Below are 13764 nucleotides of genomic sequence, written 5' to 3' on the forward strand. Positions count from 1 at the left end.
CATTTTCTCATTCAAATAAAGTAGAACCTGTCCTAAAACTTTTGACAGGGGGTGTACATACAACAACAAAAAGACAAAACAGGCAGGTTAGCAACATTAAAGGTTAGCATATACTCTTTACAAACTTGCTGCACAATACTATAAACAAAAAACATCTAATTTTAAAATCTATAGAAATACCAATTGCATTAAAAGTCAACAAACAGCATTTACACCTTTCAAGGCGCCGTAATTTTGACAGGTAGTATGAAAACAGTTGCCATAGGCTACATAAGGTGCACATTATCAACTTTTATGTTACAATAAAAAACAGAAGTCTTCATACCTGGAGTTGAGTTCCTCCTGCTCGCTTGATAGATCCTTTAAAAAGTCCATCTTGGATTTCTTCCTGGACGGCCGCTCAGACACCGATGACACTCTCTTGACTCTCACCTGGTGGCGTGATGAAGCCGGTGTTTGTTCATTACCGGCAGATTCTGAACATCCAGCTGATGACTGATCGGAGTCTTCTGCTTCTGGAACTTGAGGTGGTCTTCGATGCGCGCCTTTTGACCGCCGAGCGCTTCCGAGAATGATGGGGGAGGTCCTTTCCGTGTCGCGGTGAGTCGCCATCGCTCTCTCGATAATAGCCTGAGCCGTGGGTTCGTCAGCGATGGAGAAATTCGCTTCAGGTACAGGTACAGTTTGTGGGCTGAGAGAAGCTGTGGGAGCTGGAGCGCTGCTGCTTTTCTTAGACACCACTCTGACGATGATTTTTTTCTCAGCTGTCGTGTTGTTGGCGGCGGGAGAGACGTTTGCGGCAGAAGGGTTAGAGCGAGGCTTAATGATGACACGAGGAACAGCATGATGCAGAGCGTTGCTGCTGTGGAGAATCTTAGCAATCTGGCTGATTCTACTGTAGGTAGGCGAGTTTGTACTGAGTGACTGGTAAGTGTTGGATCTCGGGTCTTTGATCAGAATTTGACCTTGACGGTTGACGAGCAGGACCTGAGGGGAGGGAGTCTGGGGTGAACCGGCCTGATTCTGAGTCGCCCCCTGCTGCTGACCTCCAGGCCTGGAGCTGTCCAAGCGGATAGCGATGGTTCTGCCCCGTGTAGCACCCGGCTGTATAGGTAAGGCGTTTAAACCATTGATCACGATGGGAGACGTGACTGGACGTGGGACCGCACAGTAAGTGGCAGCAGCAGGGCTAACAGGCACACTCTGCACATGTCGAGGTGGTAAAGGCAGTTTGAGTTTCGGCTGCTGTGGGAGAACAGCAGGTTTTGGCAACAAACGCTTGAGGTTTGACGGAGGATTTTTTTTCTTCACTATGATGGCTTTCATCGGTGTGTTAGGAGATCTTTTAGCTTTAGGCTCTGGAGAGTAATCGGGATCAGTCAAATCATCTTTAAATCCCTCAACTGAATCAGTCGATGAGCTACTGTCGTCTTTGTCATCAATTGCACTTTTATTTGGGTGCGCTACAGAGCAGCCCTTAGTAGAAACAAAATGGCCTGTCGCTGAATTCAAAAGGACTTCATTTTCAGAAGCTAATGTTTCAGACGTCTCCAGGACTTCCTCCTCCTGGACTGACAGATCAGAGTTGGCATAACCTGATTCAAGAAAAGCAGACGGTGAAAAACTTCCCTGAAGCTCTGGTTCGGTTGCTTCTTCATTAGCTTTTGGTTTTTGCACGTTGTAAATCGACTCCAGCCTCTTGAGAGCGACCGTTAGCTGTTTAGTAGGTGTGTTGTGATTGGTGTGCATTTTAGCTTCTTCATCTTCCGTGTCCTGAGCTTCATCATCAGCCGCCTCGCTTTCATCGCTCTCCGACCCGCCGTCTGCTCCGTCTAACTGCGAGATCGACTTCGCTGAAGGAAGCTGACCCGATGAGTCCGAGCTGCTCGCTGCGTCGCAAACTACTGTGCGTGAAAATTTAAAGTAACGCCTGGAGTCATCGTCTTCGTAGTCATTCTGCTGATTATGTTCCTGCATCTCCACGTCCTGCACGACGCCTTCCACCTCTCCTCTACTGCCCTGGGCTCCGCAGTGAAGAGCCACATTCTCGGTGAGCAGAGACTCGTCAAAGTCGAGCTTAGCATTCAGCATGGAGGCTACAGCGACCTCTGTGTCCGTGTCAAACACAGTGTACGGCAGCTCCTGGGCCATCAGGTGGGCTACGTCCTCCTCCAGGTTATCAGGGGCGAGCGAGATCCCGTTCGTTGTGGCCACAGCTGCATCCTCTGCCTCAGACGACGCCAGGAAGTCTTGGGGAACCTCGGCAGAGATCGGAGTGGTGATTCTGAAGTTGTGCCTCCCTTTGGGGGAGTGAGTGATGGCTCCTTGCCGAGGCGACAGCCCCGCAGAAATGCTGGAGTTGGATCTAGGAGGAGAGCTCCAGACCGGAGACGAGGAGTTTTGACGTGAGAGAGGAGGTGAAGCTGATCCTAAGTTTGATGATCTTGGAGGGGAGCCAAAGAGAGCACATCTGGAATGGATGGTGCCACCAGAGCGGAGGGTCATTGGCACTGATGGATCGCTCTCTGTTGGCGAGGAACTGCAGCGGCTCCTCGATGAGAGTCTGCGAGGCCGACGAGTGTCCTCCAGGTCCCTCAGTGTCAGGATGTGATGTGATTTTGGAGGAGCAGACCCTGACAGCATCAAATAAGAGAGTGGAACAAAGAGAGCAAGATAAATATCAGAGTTTCACTTTGAAAAGACAGCAAGACATCCCACATTTGCACCTAAACCACCCAAACAGGTCAGAAATTGACTTGAAACATCGCTATAATAATAATGACCCAGTTTTCTCTAAAATTCTGCCCACCTGGAGATGGGAGAGGTCGAGATGATCCTCCTGCTGGTTTCCTGGTTTGTGTGTAGCCAGGACTTTTACATCCAGGCATATTGTGCGTTTTGGAGTTGGGTGATGGGGTAGTGGACTTAACTGGGCTGGATGAGGAGCTCAAACGATCTGGTGACTCCATATCTGGCAAAGAAATACAATGAGTTCAACCACAGCATAGCCGGTCACATATATAATCCAAAAGCTGTCTGTTTCTGGTCTACTTCCAGTATTTTCCTTTGTAAAATGGATATATGTGTCACTTGTAGTGATAAACCTAAACTCTGTAGTTCCTCTCTGCTTTACTTTAGCTTCTTTCAGCAGTTTAAGGTGTTTTGCATCCCTTTAACTGCACTCATCAGGGTTGTTTCCATATCAGAGCGACCTTTAAAAATGCTCACCTCTGTGGTGGTTGGGACTGTGGACGATGGTGTGGTTCTCCTCTTGGTCCCACCTCGGGTCTTGTTCCTCGCCAGGGAGAGGTGTGCTCACTTCTGTCACCTTACAGGTGTATTTGCAGCGCCTTCGAGGGTCTACGGTGCTCCAGTACAACCGAGAACATCTAAAGAATGAAGGGAGGAAAGATATGAAAAAATGGAAGCAAGGCAAGCTCTTACACTTGTTAATGAACACAGTGACATAAAGAGAGAAATAAAATGATGTTAGAGCTCTCCAATACGTCACAGCTAATGTCTTCCATTTCATGTTTTTTTCCTACTACTACGCATATAAATTTACTAATACATTCAAATTAAGAGATCAAACACAAGCTTCAGTTGTAAACAACCTATCCACCTTGAATTCTTATTTTATTATCTTTTGTTTATTTGAGAGACTATTTATTTTGATGTTTTTGTTTTGGAAATGTTACAGAGGTTGCACCCAGATGCAGCAATACTGACAGACTTTATTTTTATTTATTTGTTATTCTTTATTTTCAGAAAGTGGAATTCATTACAAGTATGTTCAAGACAAATATTTCAAAATACCATCCACTTCGGGTTTTTTTTTCCATGGAAAAAGAAATGAACAGTTAGAACATAGGAAAACAAAACAAAAAAAAGACAAAAGAAAAAAAGGAAAAAGGGGGAGAGAAGTACGCACATTAAGTCGATTAAGACTTTAAGAATTTAAGACTTTATTTTTTTTAAAGAGAAACAGGACCATAGTCTGTTCATGGTGTTATTTAAATGAAGAAACATGCCGTTTATTTATGTACCGTTACGCTTTTTTACAAGTGGTGGTACAGAAACTAATAAAAAAGTGCTGAGATTTGTGTTTAAAGTTGACCAGAATTCCCTAAATGTGGCTGCAGAGTAAAATGATCACTTACTGATAGCCGACAGGATACAGCATCCTCCCATTTGACGACAGCTCGGACAAGACGCCAAGTTTCTGAATCTGCAGGGAGCCTGGAACAATAAAGAAAGAAAATAGATCAGCATTCTAACAGTATAGAGCAGCAGCACTTCATTCCTTTATGGAGAGATATATCCTACAGGAGCTAAGTCACCCAAACCTACAGCAGACAACAGCCACATATTCTTACCTATGGTCATGTTTATGGATTCTGGCTCAAGGCCTGTAAGGAACTTTCTTCTGAGATTGATGCCCTCGAAATCCACATACACCCGTCGAGAGACTTCAAACCCTTTCTCAGACACGATCTGGAAGGTATTTCAAACAATCAATGCAATGTGCAAAAATCTGTAGGTAAGAGGTGTGAAATTTTGGGATTTATAACTACTATAAAATGGAAAATTTAAAGACAAGCTCGTCTGCACACCTTCGTACTGACAAGATCCCTGTGTCTGTAGCAGTAAACTTTCCTGTCCTGCTGGAACACACAGTTCTGGGCTCGAGCGCACATGAAGTGGAAATTACTCTGGCAGGTGGTGAGACAGCAGCCCACCGTGGCTCCTGACTGCCCACAATGATCGCAGCGCTGGAGGAAGAACAACAAGCACAGCGAATATCAGCTGAGAATTTGATCTGAATACTCCTCACACAAAATCCTCCATTATGACCATTTAATCTATGCTTTGATGTTGTCTTACCAGGTGGCGCCCCCTTGAGACAGCACTGTGCACCTGCAGAAGAGCGCTATTCTCCTCGTACACCTCTGCAGACCACAGGCAGCAGTTAATGTGGGCCCACTCGTTCTGGCCCAAATACAGGAGCCGCCCTGCTTCCTGTCAGGACAAAAACACAACCATGTCACTTAATAAGCTTTAGATAGTGACCGTTTTTATTACTGTGGATGATGGCAGGCGAGGATCTGCATACAATGCTTTAAGACTGTACAGCATCAGCATAAACTGGACTAAATCATATCAGCAAACCTTGGTAAAATCCGAACATCAACTTTTTTGCACAGTTACATTCATTCCACAAGCCACTTTATGTTGCTGTCGGTTATAGTGTAGTAATACTGTATTTATTCATTTTTATTCTCATTATTGTATATATTGTACATATTATTATTGTAGAGCTGCTGTGAAAGCTATTGCTGCTGTAACAATGGAAATTACCCCTGGCGTGGGGAGCAATAAAGAATTATCTTATTTTATATTCTGAGGCCATATATTAAGATGTTTTTTAACGTGAAATGCATCAAGCCGATCTGAAACAACTCAGTCTGCTACAGTTTTGATTGTTTAAGAGACTTTACAGAAAGCTGTGGTGGGTATTTTTAATTAATTTCAGGTGTATTTCAAAAGAAACAACACATTAAAAACCTAACAATATCTACGAGCTGCAGCTTTCACAAAGAAAAATAAAGCAGAGCAGCTAAACTCACACTGGGGGCAGAGTCTCCATATTGCTGGCACAAGGCACACTGCCTCAGGTCTTCATTCCAGGTTGACTCTGGTGGATCAAATGAGCATATACAGATTTCAAACAGGAGAAAGCAAAATTAGAAAAACAGCAGAGCCTTTTTGCAAATGAGAAACGGCACAAATGCGATCTTTCTGTGCGATAAATGATCCGTAGTAAAGAGATTCAGACTAAACCACATTCCTGAGCTTGACGTGATGCAGAACAGGCTACAATATGTTTCCATACCATCTGAATACAGAGGGAGGCTGTGCGATCCGCCAGGCTGCTGTGCGGTGACTGAGGGCAGCAGAGGCTCAGTTTTCCCCGTCTGTGGGCCCCTGCACTCCCTGGCCTGGTATGTCCTCTCCAGCCACTGTGCATAACTGTGCTCCTTAGATGGTGGGAGAACCGCCTCAGGGAGCATGCCGCTGAAGAGTAGAAGATACGAACAGAGACATGTGAGACACTTGTCCATCTACTACAGCGTCCTGAGTGACACCGCTATGCTCAGGACACAAACCTAAAGCTTAAACTAAACCACAAAGCTCCATTATACATGCAGAAGGAATCACGGTTGAATGAATAATGCTTAGTTACGTCTACTTACCTCGGGAATTCTTCAGAGAATGAGCTCCACTTTTTTAGATGGTGTGCAGGAAACCAGCTGAAAACTTGCCTCATCACCTGTTAGAAATGCAAAACTCAAGTAAGATCAAACATACCAGGATAATGTTTCAGTGTTTTAACAATTCATCAAGAGGCTTCACATTCCAGCCTGTCTAAGCAGAGGCAGTGACCATGAAACAACCGAGAAAAAAGCAGATTTTCAGTGGAAAACAGTGAAAGTGTGGGTTTCTAAAAATAACCAGCTTGTGAGAATGAGAGGAGAGGGAAGCTCACTTTGTCGTAGTATGCTCTGGAGTGAATGGTCGGCCTCCGATTCTCAGGGAGAAACTCCTCTTCCTTCAGTCGCTGCCTCATCACAGATGTGATATCCACATGAAAGGCTTTCTGAGTGAGCGAAAAGAAAAAAAAAAAGCTTCAGTCAGGAGCATTTCAGACAAAGAGTTTAAAAGCAGAACGTGTGCAGACGACTGACTTCACTGTGAGCTTAGAAACATGTTGCTTTCTACTTTCTATTTATTACTGATTGTTGTCATGAGCTGGATCCCATAATTAGAAGGCGAATAAAAGCAATATGCTCACTATTGTGGTGTAACTGCCCCTTTTAAACTTCTTCTCCACGGCTCGCAGATCACAGACTGGCTGCTGCTTTTTGGAAAACTGTGTGGTGTCTGTTTGCTGGCACTGAAAGACAATAAAATAATAAGAGAACTAATTTAGTCATACATCCGAATGAAACACATCTGTAGAGGAGACAGAAGCTTAACAGGACGAACAGCTTCCTTTAATTTGTTTCTCTACATTAGCTCTCAGAGTCCCGCAGGTAGCCCTTACCGCTTTGCAGATAACGAGGTGCCGAGTGCTCATGGAGGAGAGGAGGTCGGCGAGCACCTCCTCCAGTCCGGTCTTCAATCTCCTCTGCAGCTCCTCCTTCAAGCTGCTGCGATCAGTTCGTTGCCGACTGCAGGTCGAACAGGTGAAATCCGTTTTGTCCGGCTGACTTGACAGGAGCCTAAAAAGCTCCTCTGTAACAACAACGTGAACAAAATGAGGTTTGTTTCTAAACCACAAGTTAAGCATAATCTTATTTTTTTAATGTCCTGGTTACAATCTTTTATGTCACAAAGACATGTAGTCTGTATAGGTACAACATGTGCTGCAATGAAAGCAATGTATGATATTTATTGTTTATTACAGAAATTAGAACTATATGTTTACTTTTTGTTAACCTGTAATTAAAATAAAGTGCTCTTTATTCGTAATCTTTTACATAGATGCTTCATTGTGTAAACTTGACTTCATTCTTGCCTATAAATTATCACATTGTTCTACAAACTGTAACTTTCAATAGAAAACATTGAATCTTACAAAACACTACACTAACAGCGAGGCAGCAGGAATATAATATTGGCTGTAATTAACCTCTTCACTCACCTGAAAGTCCTTCACAGCTGTAGTGAATCCAGTGGCTGCACTTCAAACACCGAATCATCTGTGAAGTTTGGCTGCTGTCTTCATAACACTTCTGGCAGACGGTGCAGAAATTACCTGATGCGAATAAAAACATGCATCAGTCATCCATTTCTGGTGCATCATACTTCATCTACAACCATATAGATGGATTTCACATCTATATACGCGCAGACCCGGTGCAAAACAAAGCTTGTTTAGCTAGCCAACTCGGGATATTGCAAGCTCGAATAGGTGTTGTTATATACACATATTACGCTAAATATGCCTTCTTGTTGTGCTGTCGGCTGTCAGAATCAAAGTAAAGACATCCCTCATTTAAAGTTTTATTCAATACCTGGAGGGGCTCATCCATTTCAACAAAATCGAAGGCAGTTGTGGCTACATGCGATCAACCGGGATAACTGGTCGGAGGCACAAATAAAGAATGCACGGCTTTGCAGTGCACATTTCATTTCAGGTAAACGGTCATTCAGTTTTGATTTATATTTGTAAAATCCTTTATATCATTATCATGCATGTGACAGGGTGTTTTGTCATTACCGCAATGAATATGTTTGTTGACTTAGCCTTGTTATTTTGTTTTACCGGACTTTAATAATTATAATAAATACTATTTTAACAGGTCGTGCATCTGACGATTCAGACAGTCCTGATTTCGTGCCTTCGGTATTTCCTCACAGGCGTGACAGTGCCAGCAGCACCAAAGCTAAGAACAAAATTGACAAGTAATTTGTACACTCACACCACGTTTCTGATACTGGATGGTATGAGAGTTCTTGTACGTGACCGCAAAGCACGACATTAACAGCATCAAGGGATTTGTATGCCTTTAAATTCTCTTTCGTGTAAACACTTGGTGAGTTGATTAAAAATAAATAGATGTCCGCCCACTGAATATTAGGCCATTGCCTCATATCCCGTAACCACTCTTGTTGTGGCAATGAGTACGGGTCCGGTAGTTACGTTCCTGTACTAAGTGTCATCTTACTAAAGTAACAGGTACGATCGGCAGGTGACAGCTCGTCAAAGTACGATCTCTTAATAACTTTCGGCTGTGCCATTGTTGTATATTTGAAACACGCGGATGAACTTTTCACTTCCTGCACCGGGTCTGCGCACGCATTCCTTGTGTTAGTAAACACTGCAAGCCGTCTGTATGTCCAGGTCATTCTTTTAGGCAACACTGACTTGTATAGCATTCAGTATTAACTGATTACTGAGCCTAGAGCAACCATCGGTGTCTCACCTTTCTTGTGGAGACAGGTGCAGTCGGGACAGAGGTCCTGCTCGTGGTTCCAGGCCAAGTCCAGCGTCTTTCCAGGAGTCACACCGCAGCTTTTACACCGAATACATGTCATACACACCTGCACAATGTTAAGAAAAAGCAATATTACATCTATGGTGAACAGTGTTATAGATCTGGACCCTTATCCTAGGTGTATTACAATTCATTTTAGATAAGATAAGCCTTTAATAACCCCACATTTAGAGTGTTACAGCACCAAAGGTCGTGCAAATTTTAAGGAAATTAAGGACAAATAAATATCCAATTTAAACCAAGATATACATAAGAAATAACACTCTTTCACATGCCAGTGGTATTGCACATATTCTTAAGTCTTAATATTGCACAGGTTATCTTTACTGCTGCAGCAATCAATTGGAATTCCCTCCAAAAATCTCTTCCATCACTTTACATGTTTAATCAGAAGCTGCAGCAGACCCTAGCTGACTGCTGCACATGCTGACTGTTGTCACTGAATTGCTAGCATTATTTAGGCTGTTTTTTATTTCTGTTTAAACACTTGTGCATCCTTTGTTGTATATGTACTGTTTATTTGTTATATTTCTTCCTGCTGGGGACTCTTGCCAGGTCATCGCTGTGAATGAGAAACTGATCTCAACTGGTAAAATAAAGAATTAAATAAAATTGTACAAATTTTTATGCAAAGTACAAAAATGCCGATGTAACACATGTTCTAGATACGAATGCTCAATCATTCACAGGCAGGAAAAACTGTATTTTCTCTCAATATTCCAAAGATAATGCCAGTAGATTTGTGTTATTACCCAGGGCATGCTGCAGTTCAGAGGCTTTGGGTATGTTGGTCCCAAGCAGGAAGGGTGGTAAGAGGTCTGGCATCTCCTGCACTGCAACACAGGCTGTGGACAAAAAACAACAATTTATGTGTTAATCAATGAGCTAACTATTTAATTGTCACACCTTTTTAAAATGTACATATACAACAAAAAGCAAATAAGCTTAACAGAACAATATACTCTTAAATGTAACATTGCATGTCGCATTTAAGAAATGTAGTTAATATAAACAAATTAAACATAGAATGCTCCATTAAACAATTACTACAGACAAAAACAACTCCAACAGAATGAATTGCCAAAGTTCTTTGTATGGTTGCATCTGTACGTTTTTTTTTTAGTTTTACATCCCAAGTGACATAAAGCCACATACCTTTGTGCTTTTGCTTCTACGGCCACAAACGTTACAGAACTTGCAGCGCCTGCAACACCAGTTCTCCTTGTTCTCCTCCAGGGGGCGCTCCTCAGGTGAGAGGCAGAAATTGTGGAACGGCTCACAGCAGATCTGGCAGAATATCATCTGACGGACACAGGGAAGCCAAAAAATACATCCAGGTTATTCATTTAGGCATTTTAAAACCCATCGAGGGTCGTAATTACACTTATAATTTACGCTTACACTTAAAATCTTGCCAGAAAATTCAGGCTTTGTTACCTCGTGTCTTCCTTTACTGGCACAGAGCAGGCAGACGGGCTGTGGCGTGGTCGGAATACAAGTGAGAACACTGAGGCCGCCCATCAGCCATACGTTCTGGACAGCGCAGTCCTCCTGGTAGACACAGCGCAAACAAAAGCATTAAGAAAATGATCACAGTTTTTCTACGAATGGCAAGAAAATCAGCAGCTTCTTAGTTGTACTAAAGTAAAGATTCAGTTCTCTTTCTAATGGTCTGACTGCAAAATTAAGTTAGACTGTATAAAAAATCTACGAGAAAATTACTGAACTTGTCACTGGACTCAGTACCACGGTGAACATTTCTCTAATGTGTCCTTGAGCTCTCCGTCAGATCCAATAAATGTTTATAATTTGCGCTAAAAAAACAGTAAGTAACTTACAGTGTTTGATAGAGACACAATCAGGAACTGAACATGAGTGTCTGCCTGTCATTGTTCTCTAACATTCTTGGTTATTTCAAACTAACACAGTGTTACACTGCAGTCGTGTGAACACTGGGTTTAAATTTAGCAGAAATTTTATTCTATTCTTCAAAATTAAAATATATTAATGTGAATGCAGCCAAGTAGCTTTTGTCTTACATAATACTGGTCCATAAAAGTAGCATACAGGCAGTTTGACACAGCAGATACTAGTGCAGACTTACCTTAAAGTCTACACGGATCTTGTACTTGTTCTGCAACAGGCCCTTTTGGGGAAATCCATTAGTTAAACCTGTCAGGGTGTTCACTGATGCACACTCTGCCGGATTCTGGGAACGAAGGACATAGTGTGGGTCAGTTGTTGGACAGTTGTACGCCACTGTCTCTTTTACTGAAGAATCCTTCTTGTCCTCCTCAGGCTGCTCCTCTCGTCTGGCCTCCTGCGTCTCCTCTTGGTTGCCATCCTGTAACCCTCTGCCTGGCTCGACAGTCTCAGGAATCCCTTTCACAACTTCGTGCAAAGTCTTATCTGTGCTATTTCTGTTTGTCTCCATCAAAACATCTGGGTGCTGCACCTCTGGTTGTTCCTGAAAACACAACTGTGCTGGGCTGTCTGTCAGGGCTGAGTGCATGAAGGACTGTGGATGTTGCTGAGATGATAGAGGAGATGATGATGACGACACAGGTTTATGCAAGGGCATCACAGACTGAGGCAAACGATGCAAATGAAACAGCACAGATTTCTGTGGAGAGTCTGTTATTGGATGTGGTGAAAGTGGAGAAGAGGGATGCATTTCAGGCTGAGACAAATTTGGAGGACAGTTTATTTGGGGTGAATGTGAAATAGCGGGCTGTGTTATAAGCTGGGTCAACAGTGGATGCGATTCTGAAATATCCACAGGCTGGGACGACAGAGCAGACTGCAGGATAAAATCAGGCAGGCGGTATAAGTGTATTTGCAGCTGCTTCTGCAGCTTCGGCATTGGGCTCCTGGATGGCCTGGGCTCGGGAAAAGTTTCACGGGGCTCCATCTCCTCTGTGCTCTCCTGTGCCTGCGGAGGAGGGGACCGCCTAAGCCAACCAGCAAGACAGGTTCCAAAGTGACACTAATAGTAGTGACATGCAGAGACGGCGACCGGCAGCAACCAAAGTGACAGAAAAAAGGAGGACTACGACTTTCAGAGTAACATGTTAGCCAGAAATAGGAAGTAATTAAAAGATAAAGAGGAATTTAGCAAATGCATTCAGGAGCAGCAGAGATACACGCATAGAAGAGTGACTGGGTGTCGATGGAAACGCTAGAGAAGCACTCAGCCCAACACACAGCTCAACTGCTTATTTAGAAATCCAACCGCTACACACTGAACACTAACCAAGACTGTATGAAAGTTTTTTAAACAACACTGCTAACAAATCCGGTGTGTGGACTGTTCATCCAAAGAGCCAGACTGATCAGTAGCATGACCAAAATTTACACACTCAATCACCACAACTGTAAGATTTGAAAAGAAACCGCACCTGCTGTGTTGCAGTTAGAAAACACAAAGAAAGAGTTCATATCAAGAGCCACAATGACATAATTGTGCAGAGCAGCAATGGTTACACACTCCTATTGTAACCTCCCCAATGCTGCTGGTCACAAAGCTTTTTTTCACTGCATCTATGTGTACATACACTCTCAGTAAAACCAGCACTACAAATCGGCAAACCAACAAATATAGACTGAGATAACGACGATAATTAGTCTTGTAGCAGTTATTATGAATTTTAAAGAGGATTCAAGTAATGCAGATTTCAATTTCTTTTTCTTACAGACAGTTCTTTCAAGTAGGGGTAAAAATGTTATCAGATCTGATATGCAGCATTTTATGAGTATCTTTAAAACTGATTCCAGATAAAACAAATTTATTCAAAAATGAACTACTTGGGGTTAGGGCTGGACCCGAATATCCTGAATATCCAAATATTCGTTCGCTACGGCACTATCTGGATATTAATTTTGGTATCCGAATATTACAACAATATTAATACATATACACATATGTCGATGTGATCACCCCCTCCTCCCCCCAGACGAAAATATTCTGAGCTCGTCTCTTCCCTGCGCCTTCGGCCCATTTCGGCTCATCCCGCCGTGTTCTTCGCCTCATTTCAGCTCCTCCATTCGTGTTTGTAAACACCAGCCGGGTGGCTGCCGACTCTGAAGCCACGCTTCACTTCGTTGCATAAACACAAGACAAGATGCTGAAGACCGGTGTTTGGGAATTCTTCAGTTTATCTAAAGACTAAACGAGGGCAAAATGTGGACCCGGGAGACCAGACGAACGGATCCGAATATTCGGGCCGTCTCCCCCCTCCGGTCGGACGTTACGGGGCAGAACGAATATCCGGATATTCGTCTTTAATAGGGCCCGAATATTCGGAGGCCAGAAACCAGTATTCGGGCCAGCCCTACTTGAGGTCGGATGCAGGTCTGTGGTCAACACCAATCTGATTGGTTACACAGCATAATTGATAGCCTGTCGATAGCGAAGAATAAATGTTGAGAAGTTCCCTTTTAATTAAACATAAGTAGCAGACAAATGAGCAAAGATATTTCAGTGAAGTTTTGTAAATGTTTGCCAATTACAGCCCTCAAAAATATATTTGTCAACCTATATTTTCAAAAAAGAGGAACGAGATTTGACAGTTGATAAACAAGCTGTTGTAAAAAAGTACAAATTTGCTTGATTAGTTTAGAGCTGGAAAAGTCAAATGCCAGCTAGAATAAGCAAAAGCAAAGAGTCGCAGCCAACAATCATACATGACAGCTTGTGTAACGA

At 43.1% G+C, this 13764-nt stretch overlaps 1 protein-coding gene across 3 annotated transcripts in view; it reads right to left on the reverse strand.

Annotated features, from left to right (window-relative positions):
• The window catches only part of kmt2ba (lysine (K)-specific methyltransferase 2Ba), a 34659-nt gene that overhangs the window by 6016 nt on the left and 14879 nt on the right, over positions 1-13764 (reverse strand). For 2 of the 3 annotated variants that reach the window (XM_022217396.2, XM_022217399.2), the window contains 19 exons: positions 11167-11994; positions 10500-10613; positions 10218-10364; positions 9815-9907; positions 8991-9108; positions 7706-7819; positions 7106-7296; positions 6854-6955; positions 6548-6658; positions 6255-6331; positions 5894-6075; positions 5628-5695; positions 4885-5019; positions 4614-4772; positions 4377-4494; positions 4161-4239; positions 3229-3389; positions 2810-2971; positions 326-2633 (listed from right to left, as the gene is read on the reverse strand). In XM_022217396.2, the coding sequence (XP_022073088.2) occupies positions 326-2633; positions 2810-2971; positions 3229-3389; positions 4161-4239; positions 4377-4494; positions 4614-4772; positions 4885-5019; positions 5628-5695; positions 5894-6075; positions 6255-6331; positions 6548-6658; positions 6854-6955; positions 7106-7296; positions 7706-7819; positions 8991-9108; positions 9815-9907; positions 10218-10364; positions 10500-10613; positions 11167-11994 (5267 nt within the window). The remainder of the gene's footprint in view (positions 1-325; positions 2634-2809; positions 2972-3228; positions 3390-4160; positions 4240-4376; positions 4495-4613; positions 4773-4884; positions 5020-5627; positions 5696-5893; positions 6076-6254; positions 6332-6547; positions 6659-6853; positions 6956-7105; positions 7297-7705; positions 7820-8990; positions 9109-9814; positions 9908-10217; positions 10365-10499; positions 10614-11166; positions 11995-13764) is intronic. The other variant, XM_022217398.2, reaches the window with a different exon arrangement.

Source organism: Acanthochromis polyacanthus, chromosome 11 (genome assembly GCF_021347895.1).
Source record: "Acanthochromis polyacanthus isolate Apoly-LR-REF ecotype Palm Island chromosome 11, KAUST_Apoly_ChrSc, whole genome shotgun sequence".
Taxonomy (NCBI): Eukaryota; Metazoa; Chordata; class Actinopteri; family Pomacentridae; genus Acanthochromis; species Acanthochromis polyacanthus.